The sequence below is a fragment of the Buteo buteo genome, chromosome 7, assembly GCF_964188355.1.
Source record: "Buteo buteo chromosome 7, bButBut1.hap1.1, whole genome shotgun sequence".
In the NCBI taxonomy this organism is placed as follows: Eukaryota; Metazoa; Chordata; class Aves; order Accipitriformes; family Accipitridae; genus Buteo; species Buteo buteo.
In genome coordinates this window covers 29,468,076-29,491,714 of record NC_134177.1, presented here as the reverse complement: position 1 = coordinate 29,491,714, position 23,639 = coordinate 29,468,076, and the positions used below count along the sequence as shown (strand labels likewise).

Sequence of the window (23,639 nt, the reverse complement as noted above, 5' to 3'; positions counted from 1 at the left end):
GCAAGAGCCGGAAACGTGGGCATTGCATACAAATGACTCAGATAAGGCACATCAATTTCACCAATGAAATGAACTCACAAAGAAGTTTTCTTAAATAACTCTGTGCCTGCATATCCTGAATTACTTTCTAGAAAACAGGTCCCAGGTTACACTCCTCCAATTTCTACAACAGGCAGCCAAAAGCTTCTGCTGACTGATCAAACTCATTAAATCTAACCCTGCAAATCAATGAAGGAAGAGGCCACAAGAGGAGGCTAATCTCTTCCTCCTTCCTAGAAGGAACAGATGGCCCAGAGGGAAGGCAGTATTGTAGTAATCTCCAAATTATAACATAATCTCCTCTAGTAGTGCTTTCTTAAGAGGTAATATGACCTCTTCCAGTTCACATTCTAACATCCAACTAAAGACCTTCACCAGTCTCTTGCAGGGAAGAGGTTTCAACCCAGTCACACCAGGTAAGTCTGCAGCTGTTCTATCAAGCAACATCAAATTCATACTTGCAGATCACACATTATTTTTCATCTAAAGCCCCTACAGCACTAAGGAACTCCAATTTTCTTAAATCACGGATTTCTTTCAAGATGTGACATGAAGTTCACAAGGTGGCACTGCTCAAGATCACATCAGTTTGGAAGAGATACAGGTACACTAAAATTGCTCAATGAGTGATAGAGAACAAACCCTCTGTCATTTTATTTGTAGAGTGGGAAATGATAAGGGCAAAAAGGCAAAATCTGAGCTCTAGGTAAAGAGTGTTTGCAAACTTCTAAGCAGAAAAACAAAATTACTATGTTATGACGCAACTTTTGTTTAAAGATTAATGAAAAACAGCCAAATGCATAGTTTTGCCAAATCAGGTTAGTATAAGTATACACTCAAGCGGGGACATATCTAAGGACACATCCTTTTGCTTTTCCAACAAAAGAAAAAAAATAGTAAGAGTAATTAAACCTGGTATACTAGCCAAAAGTCTTAAGCTCAGATATATACAGTAGCTCAAACTTAAGGCAGCTACTTGAAGAGTTCCAACTTTCAGCCACATTTAGTTCTTATGTCAAATTTAAAGGTTTTCACTATAAACCTATCTGGCCCTTCAGAATGGTTTGGCTCTGAAGGAGCAACCTGGCTTTACAGGTAAGCACAACCAGGTGCAAAAGGTTTCATATCAGACTAGCAGGCTTTAAAACACACCACATGCTACAGATTTGAAAGAAGAATCAGGCTACTGAAAATAGCTTTATATTGATATTTCCCCACCAGTCTTTAAGAGAAACTCGTCTGAGTTGAACAGGTGACTGGAAAAAATGCCCCTTGCTTCCTGCAGACAGGTATTTCACAACCCCCAGCACACACAGATCCACAAAGAATGATAAGCCTAAGCTTTTAAAAACTGCTAATATTATAAAAACAATACGGTAAAGCCTTTCATTCTCAAACAGTTGGTCTCTTGACAATGTGTCTCTGCAGCTCCTAAGCACACATATAATAAAAACCTCATCAAGAACAGATCCCTGCAAAGGGACAGATACGTGATTTGAAGCTGTGAAAGTTCACACTTCAGAAAAATCAAACTAAGAAACTGCTGAGCCCTGTTAATTGTTTCTTTAAAAAAAACAAAAACCAAAACCAACACAAAACATAAGCTGTAAATAGCTTAACAGAGGGATTCTAAAACTTGGACTGATCTGTTTAACAGCAGGTTTTACTAACCTGCCAGATTTCTTACATAAAAGTATGTAGATTACTATTTTTTTATTTCTAAAGCATATGAAATCTTGAGAAAAAATATTGAAATGGGAAGCATGCACATGCTTTTAAAATCACTAAGTAATACTTTTGTCAATTTTTTTGTTCATAGATGAACTCAGAAACCAAACTTCTATCACAGACTAGCATAGAAACACATACATAAAGCCAACACTAAGCTAGTGTCTTGAGGGGGCTCATGAAAAAAATAAATAAATCTACCTGGTGCTTGAAACAGCTTAACAGAAGGCAGAGCATGCACGTGAGCTGGGTGAGCACAGAGCCAGCAATGCCCACCCAACACTCTACCAAGGACATGGGTTCCCCACAGCAACAGGCAGCTTGCACAAAACATAGTTTTAAAGGAACTGTATGCCTTAAAACACTTCCCCTGTGCATAACATGTCTTCAGGAAAATGCCAGCTTAGATGCTTTTCTTTTCACGAGGCAGAAGAAACTCATAGGATAGCAATAAAGCCTGGGTTGTCTGGGGTTTTTTTGGGGGGGGAGGGCGGTGGTTTTGGTTGTTTGTTTGTTTGTTTTTTTTGAGAAGAGGTAGGAGAGGAAACATGTAGAATTCCTTCAGCATAATTTGTTTGTTTTATTGTTCCTGCAGCACATTACATTAGAGTCAAGCTCACGCATGAAGTACCGTACAAGGACAACTTCAGAACACCTAGCTCTGCTCTTGTGTTAGCAGCATGGAAGAAGGATGCAGCCAGGGCATTGAATCATGATTCCTCCAAAGGCTAACAAGGGAACCTTTTCAACACCTCTAAGGGCTTTCATTCAGTCCTTTAACAGAGGAGATGGACAAGTTACTAGTGGATCACTTCATAGATTTTTCTAATTCTAGAAGTCAAATTAAAGAACTGAGTTTGGCTTTTTTTCAAAATCAACTGAAGAGATTAGATCTCTTGCAGTTTTAGGTGAGAGAAATTTAAGGGAGCAGTTCACAGAAACTGCTTAGCCTCTGCTTTCTGAAATATTACCATCATGATGACTCAAAGCACGCACCCTAGTATTACTGCTTTTTAAAAAAAGTCTTTTCCAGCAGTTATTTACGCCTAACAGTACAAGGAGTAAATAGGCCCTCCATTCCCAAAATCTTGCCCTCTACTAAAGCCATGAAGAGAACTGCAGCTAAGTGACTTAGCTAATAGACACAGCCAGCTTCAGAGTTCCTTGGAGTCCCAAGTTTTACAGCCCCCAAACAAATCAATCTCTTTCTTTTACTGGCTGTGTATAAAACATAACATTTGCTTCAAGAAGTGCTTGTCCATAAGTCTTTTGAATACAAAACAGGGAAAGTCACTAGCGGGGGGGTGGGGCAGGAAGGGATGAGAACCAGTAGTTTGCTGTTTGGGGTTTTTTTTGTTTTTGTTTTTAAAGAGTGCAGACCCATTAGAGCTAAAACACCCATCTCCAACTGCTTACTCTATCAATGCAAAAGAGAGACAGAACGAAGGAAAAAAAAAAAAAAAAAGCAGTCTTTGGCAATCTAGGGCTCCTAACCATTAAGTCTAGCACAGAACAGCAGAACAATAAAAAGAGCAATTGCATTGTAAATTTATGTACCATGCACAGGTTATGGAATGTAGTGCAATAGGGCACTGTGCAGTGACAGAACTGCATTCCTTACAAAATTAACAGCTTTAAGCTCATGATTTGTACATGTGGGCAATTGTGAACGACCTTCATGCTTTTCATCGTTCACTAGAAGGCAGATTTATTTATAATCACAAGTCAGCTGTTTTGTTTTGGGGGATAAACATATAGTTGGAAGAACAAAGGTTTAAACTTCACATTAAGTAGCAAATGCAGAGGCCAGTACCTTAGCTTTAAAAGCTGAATTTGAAGACTGTACTCCAAAACCCAAAGTGGATAATACTAGAATCTGAGTGAACCCTGCCACAACGGTTGTTTGCTGCTCCTTTTCCTTTTTTTTTCCCCTTTTGAAAGAGAAAGATAATTTCATAGTTCAGTTCCACTCTGAAACAGTAGCATGTCTAGCATATGCCTTATCTAAAAACATGTCCTGTTTCAACATAAGAGATCCAATGTCACAATGGAGAAATAAACTTACATTGCTCTTAGTGTAACGGACATAATACAAGACTATCCTTTTTCTAACAAAGAAAATCCATCAAATTTTTATTTTAAACAAGCATTGCCTGTCTCTTATTCCTAATTTTCTTAGACATGAAATAAATAATAGTTTGGAGAAGGTGCCTACTAAACTGGACTGCAGTACAACAGAGGAGTATCCTAGGACAGTATTATTAAAATAATCAGCAGCTGTTCATTGCACCAAAACCATCCCCAGGATACAGTGAACAGTAAATTCTGGTTTTTGTTTAACAGACCAAGGTGATAAATCTTAGGTTACCTAAAACTTCCACATCATAGTTCTTACACTGCTGAAAACAAAGTTCTAATTTAGATTTAAGGGAAATAAAGAGAGCACATTAAGCAGAACTACTTCTGGATACGCAGAGACATGAGGGAATGGGACAGGATCGATTATTTTTCCGGCACATCCAAAAAAATCAAGACAGTTAAGAAACATATAGAAGCATACAGTTCCTGATGTTGCAAAACAAATGACAAAGAAAATTTTATTCACAAGCGTTTGAGATGAGGCAATAGGCTTCTGGTTCTCAACTTCCTATGAGTTGCAGTAAGGAATTTAATTGCTGTTTCACAACCCAAAGTGCCCCGTTCTCAGGTACCTATACAAAAAAACCTGCTAAATAGGATGAGACTGTTAAATACTGAACAGATAGCAGGTTTTAGTACAAAATCTCCAACGGAAACACACAAGGCTCTGAGACAATTCATAAAACCACACCAGTTTTTATATAAGGTTAATGGTTTGCTAGCCAAGTGCCAAGGTTCACAAAATGGGTAATATTTTGTTTCTTTTTTGAATCAGATTTGAACTTCGTGCATTTTTCGTTACAATGCTTCACTAAAACCTCAACAGCAACTAGATGGGCTGAGGATATTTCACTTATAGGTATTTTCAAGCACCTTAGTAAAATAAGAGACCACAGGAAAGCCTGAATACTCAGCCCTTTAGATACATACTTGAGTTTGCTGCTCCTGGGTCAGGCAGCATGACAGCAATCTGAGCACAGTAGTTGGATGACTAACACTGAAACGGGTTCAAAACAGCAGCAATCATGACAGAGACAATAAAGAACCCCGGCAATCGCACACAGCTCCAATGAAAGAAAAATTATTAAAAACTGCTTTTAAAAAATGCAGAGGAAAACAGTTATGATGCTAAAACATACTTTCTTAAAGGCCACCTTTCACTAAAGGGATTACATATGGTATTAACAATATGCCTATAAATAAAGCATATGGCATAAGCAAATGTTAGCATAAGAGCTTGGACACCTTTAAAAATAAAATTTTCAGGCAAACAGATTACAAAGTGTCGTAATAAAAACACTGATATGTCAAGGAAGGTGTGCAAGGTGTTAAAAAAACTGATCAATTAAAAAAACCTGTCATTTGAAATGAAAGACACAAAGGTATACTGAGTTAAAATAACATTATCTTTGGAGATCTTAATATAAGCTGCTGTCTTTATCAGAGTACTTCAAACAGAAAATTCCTCTGAAATTTATAATTTATAAAGAGACCAAGGTAGAGAAATATGGGATAAGAGGGCAGAAATACACTGGGTGTTCAACGGGGATGCACTGAGGGGTCCTTTAGGATGGCTTTCCCTCTCTCCTGGTGCACAGATGAGGGAGACACAAGGAACACGTACAAGGCAGCTCCTTTCCCCAGAAGATTTCACCTCAGGTCTACCATCAAGATAAACAGCAAGGAACGTAAGAAAGGATGTTTAAGGGACGTTTTCTGCAGTGTGTAAAAAACCATCAGGCAGACTACAGGGGTAAAACAAGGAGGTAAGCACGAGGACTGGTGGGCTCATGTGCCTCTCCTCAGTTGCACTGGGGAACAATTTCAACTGGAGGAAAACGGGTGCACAGGTCAGAGCAAAGCTGATTACAAAGGCAAGCTTCAGCCTAGCGTATGTTATAATGGGTACTAAAAGGTGGCAAGTGAGGTCCGAGATAAAGACTAAATGTTTACAAAAGAGTGTAAGTGGCTCAAATACATACGCTTGCTAAGGGGTCTACAGAGGCTGCTAGAGCAGAAGACCACTGACTAGAGGGTGCAGTGTACTAGGTAGACGGGAGGGAAAGAGCAGTCTATTTGCCTGGGAATGCAGGAGGAAGGTGCAGGGCACAGCCTGGAGGACGGGAGGGGAGGACAGGTGAACGGGCTGAGGAAAGGTTCAGGGCAGGTTGGGGCACAGCACGTTAGCAGCATGCTGCAACGCACCGGGAGGGGGGCTCGACACTGGACGGAGTCGGGCGAGCGGCGGCGGTCAGAGGGGAGCGCGGCCCGAGGAGCAGCGGGGAAGCGGGAGAGGGCGGTGGGCCGGTACCTGGGCGTCTTGGCGGTAGCGCTCTCCCGGCGGTCCAGCACTCCGGGCACGCAGTTGGTGAGCTCGGTCCAGTCGGCGTGCAGCCCGCAGCTCCAGCCCGTGGAGAAGCGGGAGAAGAGCCAGGTCTCCCGGCGGTTGGGGCGGTAGCAGGTGCACTTCTTCTGCCCGGGCCGGCAGTCGCAGGGCACCTCCAGCCGCACGTTTTGCACCAGGTGGCGGCCGAAGGTGGTGCCGCCGGTCTTCTGGATGTGCAGGAAGACGATCACGTCCTCGCCCTTCATGTCGAAGGCGAGCTCCCGCTCCAGCTCCCGCACGGGGAAGTAGTACTTCTTCACGTAGTGCGGGTCCGGCGTGGGGAAGAGGTCCAGCTCCTCCGAGTAGGAGCGGCCGCTGGGGGAACCCAGGCTCAGCCCCGGCCCCACGTACTGGTATAGGATAAGCATGAAGCACACCGAGACGGCCACGATCAGCAAGAACTTGCTGGTCCTCTCAACCATGGTCCTTCCCGCACGCTTCATGTGTCACCATCTCCCGGGGCCGCCAGCGCTGGGCAGACGACGGCGGTGCCGGGGGGCGGGCGGCGGAGCCCGGCGCCTGTGCCAGCCGCCTCCCCCACTGCTCCCCGGAGCAGAGCCTCCCCGGGGGCGGCGGGCCGCTCCCTGGGTTGCCTCGGCTCCCCGCCGTCCCCGCCCGCCCCGCCGCGGGCAGCGCCGGGAGCGGGGCAGGGGCAGCCCGCAGCCAGCCGCTCCGGAGGGGCCGCGGCAGAGCGACGAACTTGGGAGAGAGGGGCAGGAGGGGGGCGGAGAGGGACCGAAACGCAAAACCAGCCCCCTCCACCCTCCCCCCGCTTCAGGAAGCCAACCCCATCCCGCCGCTGCCTCCGCCGCGGCACTCCGCCGTGCCCCAGCCCCAGCGGCACCGGCACGGCAGCGCCCGCCCCCGCCGCCGGCTGCGCACGGGCTCGGCTCGGCCGGGAGCGAGCGCTTCCTGCCCGCGCCGCCCCGCGCCCGGCATGCACAGCGCCGCCGCCGCCCGCGCCGCCCCGAGCCCGCCCGGCTGCGGGGGCATACAGCGAGCGGCGGCGGCCGTGGCGGGCCCACACTGCGCTCAGCTCCCAGCTGCAGCTGGAGGCTCCGCCTGCAGCCTTGCCCGGCCTCGGCTCCCCGGCCCGGCCCGGCCCGGCCCGGCCCGCAGCTGCGGGAGCTGCCGGGAGCGCTCCGCTCGCCGGCGCTCCCCTGGCCCCCGCGGGGCGGCCGCTCAAATCACTCGCATTGCAGACCCGGGTGGGCTGCGAGGCGGCTGCGGCTGCCTGAAGCACTCGGCTCTTAGCGCTTTCGGGGGGAGTCTTTGCGTGCCACCACCTTAAAATTAATCCCCAAAAGCGAGCCTTGGCACTCCTCCGGGGGCTAGGTTTCTGCTCCCTTTCTGAAACAACAGTTAATAGTAACAAGAAAATTTGCATGGGAATAGGAGTGGGTCTTCCCACATGTGTTTGCTCCGGCTGCGGCCGCCACACGGGACACCACAGGCCTTTAGTTGCAATGTCACGACTGGATGCAACAGGAAAATGCTCTGGTCACACAGAGGAGCAGGATGTCTGTGAGCAGGAAAAAGCCTGTGCACACCGTCAGCCACATAATTTGGAAATAATAACAATAGGTGAAGTTGAGGCAAAAATCAACAAAGGCGTTATTTACAGAAAACTTTCCCAGCGAAATGCTTTCTGCTGATCTGTCAGGCAGCCTTCCATCCAGCAGCGGTGCTGTTGCAGAATGCATTTGGAAGACACTAGTCTCACAAATGAAGCAAAACACTGGAAGACCCAGGGACTGCCAGGTACGTAGCTGGCTTATAGCACTATCCTCTGTAGGGCAGTAGTTAGCAGGCTGAGATGCTGTTGCAAGGATCAGTATAGTAAGGACCTACGGAGGCCAGCTGGTGTGCTTATAGCTGGGCTTAATCACCTTACCGGAGCAGAGTCCTTTCCAGAAGGTGCAAGAAGGGTCCTGCGGCTGATCTGTCAGCGTGTTGCCGAAAGGCAGGCGGGGTCCACTGCCACAAAGTGTCCAGGCAACCCCAGAAAATCACAGTCTGGTGCCTCTCTCCACTGCCTGTAAATGGAGGATGAAACGTGGCCCTGTGTCAAAGGGCAGAGTGAGGCTCAGTGGAATGGCAGTCATGCTGGCACTTCATCTAGACATGAGTTATTGTCTATGCAGAATTAATAATATGAACAATTGTTAATTTCTAGCAAAAAAATCTCTAACTCAAATACCGTATCTCCTGTAATTACTGCTATTGGTGACAGTTTTCTTAAGTTTCCAGTGCTCTTTAAAATAGAAGTTACAACTAGATTTTAGTACTCCTGCACTAAAATATTCCTATCAAATTACACTTTTTAATTCAAGTTGTGTCTTATGTAAGTGTAAGGAAACACATGCAGATGAGACATAGTTAAACACTGGGTCAAATTTATAAGGGCTTAGGAGGAAATTAGATCCCAGATTTTCATTTGAACACCATGACTGATAAATCTGCTAGATTTTGAGATGGCTGCATTACTCACGAATTGTGGAGCCCCAGTGAGTTATGCAGTTCTTCCCAAACAAGTAACAATAAAATGTTTATAGCACCCAAAAGCATCATATATTGTGTTCAAACCATTTATTTTGTTTGATATTTTCCTCTTAAAAGTCTGCTTCTGATTTTCCTCTTTTCATGTAGGCTAATAACTCCAGAAACAATGATGTCATTCTTATATACAAAGTTCAGCTGCATCCAGAAGCACAGTGTAAACCCAATTTAAAGGTTTGAAATTTATATTATGATTTTGGGAAATATAGGCATATACATGAGGTTTACATACATGGTTGGACTATACACTGCAGCATAAAATTGCAGAGCAGATTTTAGGATTGCAATGTGTTTGCCTGCAGTTATAAACATATAAATATTTAGAAATGACAGAACTATGAAGAAATCATCCATTAAGTTAATTGCAGTTACATGAGCTATTTATTGTTAATGTATTGTTTTAACTGTAAGATGTAAAATATTTTGGCCTTTTTCTTTAGTTATACAGATGGAGATATTCCAGTGGATTTTGCTACTGATTTATATTTGTGGTAAGTATAGTGCCTGTTAGTTTGTGAAAGAACATACTAAAATACAATCCACGAAAGATAAACAGACCATGAATGAAAATAGAGAGTTATTGCTGAAAATCTGCTGTTTTCTTTACTGCAGCACCTTCCATCTAGAAGTGGGGGACAGCGAACATGCTGGAAGTGTAGGGAAGGCCTGTGCCCTTCTGATCTACACCCACCCACCCAAGTACACAACAGCCTGCCTAGGAGACACTGCAAAACCAAAGCTCTGGGGTCAACACTTTTATTTTTACTGCAATGCTGTGGAATCCTTCCCCACTAATTCTATATGCTGCTTTGAAATGCTGATATTTCAAAGGTGCTTATAGGTATGAGTCACCTATGATAATCACTTAAGCAAATACTTAAATCAGTCCTTATTTATACTTAAGGTAAAATTCCACTGAAGACGATGATAGAGTAGTTCTTTGCTGCACAGGGAGTTAAACATCAAGTACTGCATCAGTGCCAGTTTAGACCAGCATGTTTCTTAGATCAGAGAAGATCTGAGTGGAGTTAAAATAACAAGATCTACACTTTCCCTGGCCTTTCCATTGAAAACAACAGTGGAAAGAGATGAGAAATCTGAAAAATACAAGTTGTTACTGCTACCTCCTGTTACCTACTGCTACTGCCTGCTTATTCTCTGAGTTCACCTAGACCATGTGTTTAGCCATTATCCATCTTTCCAAGTTGAATCTTCTGCTCTCAGGCCAGACGTCCCTAGGCTTTGCTATGTCTCATCTGGGATTCATCAGATCGTCTGACTAGCTCCAGGAGCAGAACTCTGTATCCTGTGAGGCAGTAAGAGTGACAATCTGCAATCACTGAGTTGCCTAAAAACTAAATGTCTACATAGAAAGCATTTTGGAGGAAAAAAACAGGTGTGTTTTTATCTCTAACCTGTGGACTAGGGGAGATGCATTTCAGATTTCCTCTCTCTGCATTCTTCTAGGCAAATGCAAACCGAAGACACCCTCTTAGCCCACTGAAAAAGTTCTTTGACACTTTGATGTCTGTCTGATCCTTTGCATCCTGGTTTGGAAAAATAAATTTTGCAATCCATTCCTGGCATAAATCCTACCCTCAGTTGTCTAATGGCTTAACTTACAGTCATTCAAGTGTACCCTGGGATCTACTGTCTCTACCCTCTTTGTACAGCCCCCAGTAAGTCACATGGAAACTCTCATACTGCACTCTGCCAAAGGACCCTTGTTTTACTACCAAGCCTCAGATGGCAATACTCCATCTCTGAATTCGTAACATTTTACATCACCTTCATGTCCAGCACAAAGGAGGTTATATCAGCCACACAGTTAACCATCACAAGCAGATTGGGTATCCATTTAAAAATCACACCAAAAGTTGCAGGAACTCCAAAATAACTGACTGAAGGTCATGTTGTATTTAAATCTGCACTGATGCAAGCACGAACTTAAAAAAGTGGTGGGAAAAAATAAACCACATCTCAGGTGCTAGGAGATTAAAACTTAACATGGACTCCACATGTTTTATTTTTTCAGTGTAATTTCCTTTATTCTGTGCTTGACACTCGACAGAAGAACAGTTTTAGCAGTGGCTCAAATTCTCCTCATTTATACTAACATAAAACTGAAATATCTAGTGACTTCCCACTCCAGATCTATCTCAGACTGAGCAGAACCTCTCCTAATACAAGCAAATTGAAAGATTACGTTTGGCATTTTCATAGGAATCCAGTTGATCTAGGAGTATGAGTTCCATTGATCTTCAGTGATTTTCATGACTAAGTCACTTCAGGTACATTTGAAAGGTCTATTGTTTTTGTACATTCCCTCACACTATCCTGTATTTGTGAAGGCATTGACTTGGAATTCTCACTACAAAATAAATCAGACTGAGGTCAAGCTTATGCTAGCTAAGTTACCTAAGCTTGATCTACACTCAACCAGTTCCCTAGTCAAGAGAAACCTAGACAGCTAACCCAGCAATCATGATTTATTCATGGCATAACATTGCTAGGAGAGAGATACAAAGATTAGAGATCCTCTTACAGATAACAAAAAATAAATACAGATTTTGCAAATGCAGTTGAAAAGTATTTTATCATTGCTTGCTGCTGGCCATTGGATGCCTAAATATTTACCTTAAGATCTAAGAAAATACTCTGCTTTATATCACACAGGGGCTATGCCTGCCCTGCAGAGAAGCTGAGAGTAGTGGCTTTGGTTTAACTTGGAGTAAGCTGTCCCATTACAAAGCTGTACTGGCTTACAGCAAGGTGCAATACTCTGTGTTCACCTGGGACTTCTGAGGGCCTCGCTTTCGTTCCCAGCATGGCAATCTGTCCCTTTCCCACTCTTTTCAAGTAGTTGCAGAATGCAGGCACTAAGGGACTAAGCCTTCAGGCAGTTTAGCCTGAATCCACATGGTTACCAACAGTGAGAGCAAACAGCACTTTGGCTTAGCTCCTAGACCTGTATGATGGCATGGGTCCACTAGTTTGAGTGTAAATTACTAACATACACCTGAGCTCAAGGTTTATGTATTTGCAATTAGAACTCAGATGAAGAGCAACTTCTGAGTTAATACTGAAGTGAGGACAAACTCAGATATAGTGAGAGTAGAGCTTATTACATAAAGTGTCCCATGAGAAAAGAGCAGTAGGAAACATGTAAACTACATACCACCTCTGCCACCAAAACCTCAGGGAAACACTTATCTCAAAAGCCTAATAAATTGCTAGTAGCATTATTAGGCAGAGAAAGTCTAAAGGCTTCTTGGCACAGAAGTTAAACTAGTTTGCTGTGAACTAGTATAACTTAGTTAACCAAAGCAGTAAAAAAATCCTCTTTAAATACTTGCAAACCCTAAGAAATTTCTCCATAAAGGCACCTTAAATTAAGTTCTACTACTCACAATCAAGAAAAAAAGAGTGCATTTACTTTGTTTCCCAAGGATAAGCTCCCTGTTTAATCTAGATTTTTTTTTTCTGTGTCTTTAGGAAGAGTGAGCATGAGATACTCTCATTTGCTTTGGTGATATGCATGTGTGTGTATCATATACCAAGTAAATGCTGAGGAGCCAAGAATGATAGGATGTAGCAGTTGACCTGTAATATCAATGCTCAGACCTATAGCAAAGCATAGATCAGGGGTTTCTAAACTTATTTTGCTCCTCCACTGCTGTTGCAGCATCAGTAGCACTTCCTAGCCATACACAATTGCACAGAGTGGCAGCACTCACACACCATTTTCCTGTGATACTTGTACTGCTAGTTGAAAATCCATAGCACTTTGGAAGCACTGGTGTGAAGACTCTATGGCTTCAGTAATAATGCTGTAGGTTAGCCACACCACCACAGAGCTCTTACAGCCAGTGAGATAATCACTGCTCCCCAAGAACAACATGATTCCATTTCAGTCAGGGAAGCAGGTACTGAAGATGCCAAAGTCTACCAGACCCAGCGAGCTTGGTTCTGATTTCAGGCTTACGCACTACTTTTTTTTAGGGCCACTGGAAAGGTCTGCTGTTTGAAAGCTGCCAAAGACAGTCTCAGAAACCTTGGCAGGAATCAAAACAGTGAAGCCACTAACAGCTGTCCTAAACAAAGGAAAGTCTAGCTTCAGCAGCTAGAGAGATCAAATCTAAGTTTTAGAACTACCTTCACAGACCATGTGGTTATGATATCATCTGTCGTGGTTTAACCCCAGCCAGCAACTAAGCACCATACAGCTGCTCACTCACTCCCTCCCCACCCAGTGGGGTGGGGGAGAAAATCAGGAAAAGAAGTAAAACCTGTGGGTTGAGATAAGAACAGTTTAATAGAACAGAAAAGAAGAAACTAATAATGATAATGATAACACTAATAAAGTGACAACAGCAATAATATAAGGATTGGAATGTACAAATGATGCACAGTGCAATTGCTCACCACCTGCAGATCAACGCCCAGTTAGTTCCCGAGCAGCGATCCCCCGCCCCCACTCCCCCCAGTTTGTACACTAGATGTGGCATCCCATGGTATGGAATATCCTGTTGGCCAGTTTGGGTCAGCTGCCCTGGCCGTGTCCTGTGCCAACTTCTTGTGCCCCTCCAGCTTTCTCACTGGCTGGGCATGAGAAGCTGAAACATCCTTGACTTTAGCCTGAACATTACTTAGCAACAACTGAAAACATCAGTGTTATCAACATTCTTCTCATACTGAACTCAAAACATAGCACTGTACCAGCTACTAGGAAGACAATTAACTCTATCCCAGCTGAAACCAGGACACATCCCACTCCCTTTTCTCATGTGGATACTGTGGATCTAAACATTTGTGTCTTAGCAGAAGGTTAGCATGTGACTGGTAAGACAGAGCTAGTTACCTAATGATTGTCTTTTCTCTCTTGCAAAGGGAAGGTGGTTGAAGTAGATCCACCCCATAAGCCCCTCTTTGCAGCTCACTGCTTCAAGACCTCCTGTGGACAGACATAAGCAAAAGTTGAACTTATCAAAGCCACGTGTACATGCTGCTGTGTAATAACTGCAGACGGCAGACCCAAATGTCTGTCAGGACCCTGAAACATTGGAAAGACCTTAGCTGATCTCTCAAAATACACGAATGCCTACAAGTTTAAGCAGGGAGTTGGAACTGCAGCTGAAGCATATATAGTTTCTAAGGTATTAATCCATCTACAGGAGGAGTTTGTGGGTCCGCAGAGAAGGCACAAGGTGCTCCTTATTCAAGTTCTTTTTTTCTGACTTGCACTGCAACAGCTGCAAGATGATGCTATCTAGGCTTGATAGAAAGGACAGGCCTATTTGTTAGTGGCATATTATTACCCAATCATACATGGGCATTAAACAAATGTAAGGGGAGCTTGGGTTCTACAAGTTTGCACTTCCCCCCAAGTTTCTCTCATGCAGCAGCTGTCCACTGTGACATGCCTGTTAGCAGGGAACAAGTGTAACCCTTTCAGCCTTGCTCTGTAAAACCCCTCAGAACACAAATGGGACACAAACAGTTGGCTTCTGTTAGGGACATTAGTGTGACATGTATCTAGAAACACCAAGATGGTGGTCTCATTGTGGAAGGAAGTCAGTGCAGCCAGCAAAGTTTCTGCATGTTGACTCTATCCACACCCTTAACAGGTATATAGACAGTCAGAAAATGGTGCTGGAATAATTTCTGTATGAACAGCTTAGTAAATTTCTGCAGTGATCTGAAGCTTAAGATTGGCTTATTGGCAAGCTTGCTGGCATGGGGTTTTTGTCATACATATTAATCTAAATATTATGGGAAATATAATTTTGTTTTATTTTTACACTCTTCAGTAAATGCTACAATGCACGAGGAAGATCCTTGTCTCTTTGCCATTGGGACTTACATAAACATATAAATGTCCTGTTAACACATGCACTGTTTCTTAGTGTTTTATACCATTGTTTCCTTGATCTTGTTCAAAAAACTGACAACTCAGTTTGGAAATTGCATTCTAAAGCAAATGTGCTTACAGGATTTTGACTTGAGATCTCTGTGTGATCCTCCAGGGAAAGAACTAATTAGAACAGGCATTCATCCTTCCTTGCTGATGTTGTAACAGAAATGGTGAACAGACAAAGCAGAGATGCTAAAGTTCATGAGAAGTGAGAGACACTCACAGAAGTAACTAATCACTTTCCCCTTTAAGCCCCAAATTAAGAAGCTATGCAATGAAGTGAATAAGCTGAAAGCTATAAACCAAACTGGCTCTATAGCAATCATATGCTTAGACATGTGCAGCTAAACTGGAAATGTGCATAATTCAGCTCTTTGAAGGCTTTTAGACAGAAGTCACCCACCTGAAAAGTGCAAGGAATTTGAAGTGTACTGCTTAATGGATTTTTTAAAAAAAGAAATTGACTGGCAAAGCCAAGCTGTGGATAATCACAGCCTCTGTCTTGTGTCCATAGGATCAGCTCTTTCAATTATGCTTCTTCTACAAGCAATGTAGCAGAAGGACTGTAGACTTGACCAACAAAAGTCTGAATATTTTCTGAACAAATAAAAGCCACTGTTTCAAAAATCCCCTAAAGTGAAAAAAAGTGCAGAAATAAAAAACCTCCTCCATTTCACAATATTTGACACACCATAAAATTAGCTCAGTGGTGAAGGAAATGGGAAGAAGTTCACATTCCAGCTGCCTCTGTGTAGTAGAAGCTGCATGTCTAAGAACCAAGAAAGAGATCAAGGACTTCCCTGCACTGCTGCTGGCATGCCTGTGCAGTGCAGGTGCCCAGCACTAGGCAGTGCGCTCGGCCGTGGCTCCAGGCACTCCCAGACCTCTTGACGCTGCAAACCAAAGGGATTTTCCACAGTTGGTTTTATCACAGTGATTGTGATTGTCAGCATCTTATCAAAACAGTCTTTATAAAAGATACCAAGTCAACACTTGAGAGCATAAGGAAAAGGAATTTCATGAAGATTGCAAGGCCAAAATTAAGTCCACAGCATTTATAATTAAAAAAAAAGCTACCATAAAAGGAACCCTTGAGTGTTAAACATTTTTAGGACACAGCAACAAGAAAGTTGGAAGAAAAGGCTAAAATACCACCAGGCAAACAAGTTCTTCATTCAAATGAAAACAGTGCGGCCAATGTAGCGTACCAGGGCTGTTGTGTGAGGCTGCTTTTCTGGACTGAATTTCAAGTTTGCTTTTCTGTTCAGTCCTAGGTGGCACTTCAATCTCTTTTTGAACCTTGCCATAGGGTAACTTACCAGAGGAATAAGACCAGTGATCTACCCAAACTGTACCTGATAGTGGTGACTTACAGTTGCATCAGATAAAGGAGTGACCAGTTCCAGAGTGGATCATCAGGTAAGCCTGATACAGGCACAAACGGGAAATAACTGTAGACCCAGCATAGTCTCTCAAGTGAGGACTTATTTATTTCAATCTTGATCTACTTAAGGCATTATTCATAGTATATCAATCTCTTAATTCTTTTTTTTTTTTTTTGATTTGTACATTGAGGATCAATGATACCTGGTGGCACAGTGTTTTCTGCCTCTTCAATTTTTATATAAATAAAAAAAGTCCTAGAAATAAGCCTAATACATACAAATGCAGTACACTGGTATTACAGCTGGTTGGGATGAAGGACTCATAAGAACAATAAGAGGAAAAACAAAATAAATTTGAGCCTACTAGTCTATACATAGCAGAAATAGAGAATTACACTTTAAAACACCATAAAAATGTATTAATTGATTTTAGTGGAAACACAGAAGTCCCAACTACCCTTTCACTGAGTCTCACAAGGTAGGTAAGCACAAAACACTCTATGATTGAAAGAAAACAAACAGAGCTACACTGAACTTGTGCTGAATTTTGTCCTAGATTTGACTCCTAGACACTGACAATTTCAGCTAACTGATGCCTCCCTCTGTTAATTCAATACACCCAGCTCCATACTTCCATTTAAAAATGTTTGCTGAAATAAAAACCCCTCCTGCCTCATTCTCCTTTGTCAGGAGGAAGAAAGGTTAGGGTTAACAGCTGTTCACTGCCAGAATTACTGGAGAGAATTCCACATCATTCCCTGAGAGGATGCAGTGCTACCTTCTTTGTTTTACCACTTTCTAAGCACTGGATGATGCTGGATGGAAACAGCAGAAATTCCAAAACTTCTTTGTCACTGACAGTAAAATGGGACCTAAGCAAGCCCAGCCAGTCCTGCCAATTTGTGCATGTTTTAAAGAAAAACACAGAGCATGTGTATGCTGCTGTAGCAAGCCCAACAACATATTTCCTGTAAAATACATATCACAGAAAAGGAAAGAAACTGAATGTATAGATAGCAAATTTCTGTTTATTTCACAAGTTTTAATCTCTCCCTCTGATACATTTATTGTACTGTTGTTAAAACAATTGCAGTATTAATATGACTACGGCCTTTTGTTTTAATTAGCCTTTTTATGTCTCTTCTTTTTTCCTCCAAGTTGGTGAAGTTTCATTTGTCACCAGTTAAACGCCTTACTTACACTGCAGAGATGATTAAAATATTTGTAACAGAGGGTACCTTGCCGAGGCTTTGTTACAGACAGTGCAATGGGTCTGTACCAATGATACGGGCTTCTGCATGCTGCTGTAATACAAGATGCTTGCCCCTGCCATTTTCTCAGGTGGAGCTGGTGTGCATGTACTGTGCTCCGTGATGAAAACCTAATCTAATGTTGCTTTCCTTAATTAAAAGAGTATTAATTTGTAGTGAAAGGAAATACCTTCTTGTTGTTTAGAAAAGTGTTAACAACTATCTCAAACTTAGTTTTGCAGATTTGATGAGAATTTTCATGAAAAGGCTACTGAAGCCAGAGGTAAGAGATCATTTTCTGTAACAGTGGTTGAAACGGATACAAGTATCCGTTTCACAGAAACACAGTTGTGTTTTCCATAGGAGCTGGACAAGGTGGGGTTTAAGTCCTTCTAACAGTACATAAGATTCTGTTGTGGACCAAACTCAAGGGAAAGGAATGCTGCCTAAGAAATGGAAGAAGAAAAATTTCTCTTTCCAGCTAGAATATTAAAGCTTTCCACATATCTGTCACTTTGGGAACCTCTTGGAGAATAGCTTTTGAGAACACAGAGATAAGAATCTCTGAGCAGAAACAGGCTGTCTAATAGTATTCTAACAATGGAAATAGCCTTAAATAAAAGGAGTTCACACAGACTAGATATTGTTTAAAATAAAAGTATTATTCTTTCTAGTTTGTGCTTGGCAGTATAGTGAAATGTCTTATGATAGTTCCCAGTGTGAACACATTCTATAATAAAAGTGATTTATTTTGGAATAATCAGTTTACTTCAAATGCAGAGTTTGTTTTGGTACACCGCCCATAGCCCCCCAACGCCCCAAGCTATTTTTCTAGAGCCATGTCCATACAGAGAACCATTCTGGAATTCTTACTGTGGTCATCTACTACCTATATAGATATGCTGTTAGCTTATTTAGGAATTGGAATAGATTATAGAAGTGCTCCATTTTGAGGGAGAATCACTTTATGAGTGCCACGTCTTCTGTTTTAAGGAATATTTGCATTAGATATTTGCCTTATTAAACATTGAAATGCAAAACAACAGGCAAAATTAGGGCTGTTGAAAAGCAAAAGCCAAGTTGGGTAATTGTAATGCATTGGAGCATTTTAATTCAGAGCTTCCTCTACTCCTGCTGCTGGCTGGCCAGGTTAACAGTGGACTTTTTTTTGAGGCAAGAGGGTATAGGAAGGAAGGAGTTTAAACTTGATCCATGATAGAGAAATGGAAATTGTAAAAATGTATGTTGTACTGAAGGAAAAGCTATAACAAGGCAATACAAGTGCACTTGTCCACAGCATCCCTTTGAGGAATACATGAATCTTGCTGATAACTACTGCTGCCACCTATGAAAAGAATCTGAATGTCCTCAGTGAAGCAGAAATCAAAAGAGGTTGCAAGTACTTCATTACTGTTCTTCAGATAATCCAGCAAAACATAATAGAAAAAATTCCACATCATTCTGGGAGATAAATCCTGGAGAAAGTTTTGTGTTGGTTTTGCAGAAACTCGAGTAAATTGTAGTTAGCACTTTACTCTTCATAGCTTCAAGGAGCAAACAATAGCCTGCTGATAAGGTCAAGCCTCTGTATAATGTTTGTTACCACTGAACTGGCAAGAATTCCCTTAGATAACTTCAAGAGAGTCAACAATTCCACATGCAAAATTCTAGAAACCATATGAGAAATGGATATGCATCAAGCTGGTCAGCAGACCACTTTGGTTTGGATATACAACAAAATCTGATCAGCAGAGAATGAAAAGTGTGTGGTGTTTTGTTACCACAGCTCTTTATACAGACACGCACAAAATAGGCAAAGTAATTTGGTACAGTCCAGCCCTCCATTGTCTGCATGAAGCATGCAAGGTCACAGCTGACACACCAACAAAGTGCCAAAGTGGATGCATTCCAGCAGCGCAGCCCTGTCAGCAGCTGTAAGCCCTGGACTGACAGTACCTGATGTCTTTTGCCAATACAACCTCTGACAAAGATGCTCGGCTCTAGAAAAAGTAGCTAAAAATGCACATATTCCAGCAACAGACCAACAACAGCAACTAGAAATCAGCAAAATGGTTGTGGTCTCTTTGCTAACAATGTTGGTTATACCACGAAAATTCCACCTCTACTAGCATTCATGTAGGCACAGTGGGAGCCTGAGTAGATGAGTGTCTCTGGCTTGACAGGAGTGCTCAGAGTAGATTTTATAGCAGTTGTACTGAAAACAGCTGTGGAAGGCTAATTCTCAGACACAGACTGGCCTAGCAGCAGTCAGAGGGCAGCATATGTGCATATTGACCAGCAACATTCTCTGGCAGAAGCCACAGTAGGAAGATGTACTGTTTTCTGGTACCCTTGCACTGCTAAACTGCAAGATGCTGTGGAGGGGAAGGTCAAAATGGGAAAAGCAAAATAGTCTTTCATTATGTCCCCTTTTAGGTCCCTCAAAACAATTTTCTAGAAATATTTTCACTCTGGAAAAGGGTCTGGTGCAAGAAACACATGTAACTGACCAGTAGGAATAGCTGTTATGGTTTCCATATGCAGCTGCCTGTGTCACTCTTCCCTTAGATTTTTAAGAGGTATGAGCTGAGCTGTAATGACTTACAGAATGGTAAACTGGCATTGATTTTAGCTTTCCCTATTATGTCAGCTATAACTTGCAATGATTTGGGAGCTCTTCAAACGACTAAGCCTTCCTGCACTGGGGTGGAGCAGGAAACTGTGGAAAAGATAATGTGGGCAAACTGAGAGTAGAAATTACCAGAGCTCTCCCTAGGTAGGCCACCCCCCTAAGAATTATAGGCCCAGAAGACAAGCCTAAAAAGTACAGTCATTTGTCTCTAGGGAAAAAGAATTCAGACAACTTTTGTGGCATGCTGGAGAAAAGAGGTGGGAAGGAAAATGAGCACCTTCCTCCCACTTCAGATAATCTGTGGAGAGGAAGAAACAGGATCTTAGTCCCGGACACTAGTCTCCATGAGAAGAACTTGCACCTGTTCTATGCCACTCTGTCCCCAGACCAAGATGAGGATATCAATGCTCTGCAACACATTTCCCTTCTCACAGTACTTCTGAGGCATATAGCTACACATTAAACCATAAAAAGATCTTGCTGTAGATCCACATACTAACAATTCCCAGCAGTAAAATTCATCATATGCTTTTTAAAAAAGACAACTTGAGTAATGTGCATATAAGAACATTTTAAATGTCTTCATATAAGGGTGAATATGACCACTAATAAGTGATCAAAAAGTCTGTTTTCTGAAATGGGTTTAGAAAAACATTTGCTCCTGAGAACTGAAATCAGTAGCTTATGACCTTGGCTAAAGAATGTTAAAAACAGTAACAGACTAGGAAGTTTTGAGAAAGTATCATATTGAGAAAAATATTTGAACTAAAGCCCTATCACAGTGTACTGCCATATCCTGTATGACTGCCTTTTTCACGCTGTGGTATGTTTGATAATCACCGGACCTTGTGCTCTTAGGTATACTAAGTCAGGGTAAATTTTATGAACTTCAGGCCATGAGGCATGATTTTTACCTGCAATGTTTAGCCTGAACAGCTGCCTAAGTCCCAGAATTTCTGCCATCTTGCCCTAGTGCTACACAAAGTCCAAGCCCTTGCACCTGGCACTATAGCAGCTATGTGGACAGAAAACGCAGACACACATACACAGACATGGCTTAGCTTTAGACACTGGAATATCCAGTTTTGACCATATTTTACTCAAATTTGCTTTTGTCTTCTTACAGAGACTATAATGGGAGAGATTAAAGGGAAGGTTAATTAGTATTTGGTGTTTTCCTGCAAACAACTACCTCTAAACAGACAAAGCTGTTACTCTAGTCAAAAAATGTAAGACAATACAGTCCACTCAAATTTGAGCTCATCCCATGTTTTGAGTTGGCAACTAATGTAACTCACTGAAGAAAGAGACAGTGGAAGATTATCAAGGGTTGTTTGAAGAGAAGAATTAACTCCAGTGAAAATAGAGTTATATCTGTGCCAAAGCCTAAACTGAACACACATGAAATTTAGGCTATAACAAGACAGATCAGAGTTCTATAAATTGCCCTGATCTTTACAGTATGGTGAACTAAACCATTAGGAGCAAATGCTCTCTGATCTGGCATTCTTGAAGACAAATTTATTTTTCCTGTGTCTAATTGAGATATAGCAAGCTTGTTTCCCCTTTCAGCTCTTAAAATTATCATACCAACCATCTTTTTTCCTGAAAAAGAAAATGAAGTTATGCCAACTGAACAGATCTGTGTGAATACAGCCAAAAAAACCCCCAAAAACCAAAACCCCAACCGATGTTTATGTTAAGCAGCTTGGCAATCATTCAGTTTCAGCAAATTTATTTGTTATTACTCTTACTTTATAAGTAGTAATGCTTCAATCCTTAAAACCTCATCATCTTTTGATCTTGTTCTAAATTCTTTTCAACTCTACCTCTTAAAAGAACAGAGTTCTCCTTTGTTATCTGGAGTTTTGTATCACTACTCATTTTTAACAGTGCATCCTGCTGATATATTAAGTTGAGATCATGAATCAGTTAATTTTCTATCTAAATATTCTTAGCATTTTCTTAGCAGCTTATCTGACTTTAGACACAGGTCTGAGTCATCAGTATCAAGTTTTTATATGTTGTTTATTTTTCATGTCTTTTGTATTTCATTAAAATTATAAGCCCTCCTGCCATAGACCTCAAATAAAGAAGTCATGCTGATACTAGAGATAAATGCATTTCATTGTTTCAAAATATTATGTATTGTTGGGAAAGCTGAACACTTAAAAAGCTATCGTGTCAGGGACTCATCACATTGGATCCCTGGGCCCTTAACCTTTCCTCAGTTGCCATAGGTTGTGTCACTAGCCTCTTCCTTAAACTCTATTGAACACCCTGGGCACAACTCTTTCCCTTACCTTCACAGAAGTAGGACCCTGCTGCCTAGATCGTACTCCAGTACTCTCAAGTAGCTTAAGAACTCCATTTCCCAGGGCTCTAACCCTATGAGCACTTAGGGTTTTCTGTCAACCTCTTCGGGAACATATGGTCACCAAAGCAAAAGGGCACCCAAGATTTGAGAGAGCTCCAAAATACCACCACATTTATCTAAATCTGTATACCTAACTTGTCACTAGTTGCTTGCATTCATTTACACACAGGTACTACCTTCCTGCTCTTCAGTATTCCCAGCTTTGAAGAGTCAGGGCCCTGCTGGAAGTGAGCATTGGGTCTCCTTTCAGTAATGGAAACTCCTCCTTTTTCCTATACCACCAGGTTTTTTTAGCTTTTGCTAATCAAACAGTACTTCACCATGAACACATAACTGTTACATCCCTCCCTTCTGCACAGACTTGCTGTATCTGTAAGTGATTCTTTCAATTCCAGTTCTTTATGGTTATAATACCCGGATAAGATTTCAGCCTTGCTTGGATATTGTCAATTTACCAAACTTCATTCTCTGTGTTGCATTCCCTCCATTCTTGCATCTGACTGTTTTAGTTCAGCCTCCGTCATTCCTTGCTTACTTTGAAAGGGAATCGGTTTGAGGCTGGCCTTTTAGCAGTATTTTGATGAATGGAATATGACTTGCATTTCACATTAATGCAATTTAGGAGGCAGCAGTTTGAGATATTAGAAAACTTGGCAATAAAATGGCAATTAGCTGTGACTTAACACAGTGTACTAACAGTGTTTGAAATACCAAATATTCTCCTAATAATCCCTATTATTGAATTGTATACATTTAGTATCCATTATACCATCTTGATAAAGAGATTATGCAGTCCTTTTCTTGCCTGTCCACTCCATGGTTCTCAGGTGGATTTTACAGGCTCTTCTTAGCTCCAGACTGCTGTAACCAGCTGCTCTGGTACCAAATCCAGTTCATTTAAAGCAAACTCTGATATATCTATACTGTAGGTACACTGTAGCACAACAGATATGAATGAAGCTGAGGCATATCTATTCATAAAAGAAAATTGCAACAAGGGAAATTCCACTTGGATATTATAAAAAATTGAAAAGAGCATGGTGAAATACTGGAACAGGCTGGTGCTTGTGGAATGTCCATCCTTGGAAGTACCCAAAACTTGACTGGAATGACACTGAACAAACAGATCTAACTTTGAGGTTGGCCTTGCTTTGGGCAAGAGGTTGAACTGGGTGACCTCCAGAAGTCTCTTCCAGCCTAAATGATATGATTCTATTGTTAAGATAGTAT

At 41.9% G+C, this 23,639-nt stretch overlaps 1 protein-coding gene across 1 annotated transcript in view; it reads right to left on the bottom strand.

Annotated features, from left to right (window-relative positions):
• HS6ST1 (heparan sulfate 6-O-sulfotransferase 1) overlaps positions 1-7,169 on the bottom strand; it is a 203,954-nt gene extending 196,785 nt beyond the window's left edge. Inside the window, exon 1 of the mRNA XM_075032021.1 lies at positions 6,218-7,169. Within this exon, the coding sequence (XP_074888122.1) occupies positions 6,218-6,735 (518 nt within the window). The 5' untranslated portion in view covers positions 6,736-7,169. The remainder of the gene's footprint in view (positions 1-6,217) is intronic.
• Between the last annotated feature and the right edge of the window lie 16,470 nt (positions 7,170-23,639).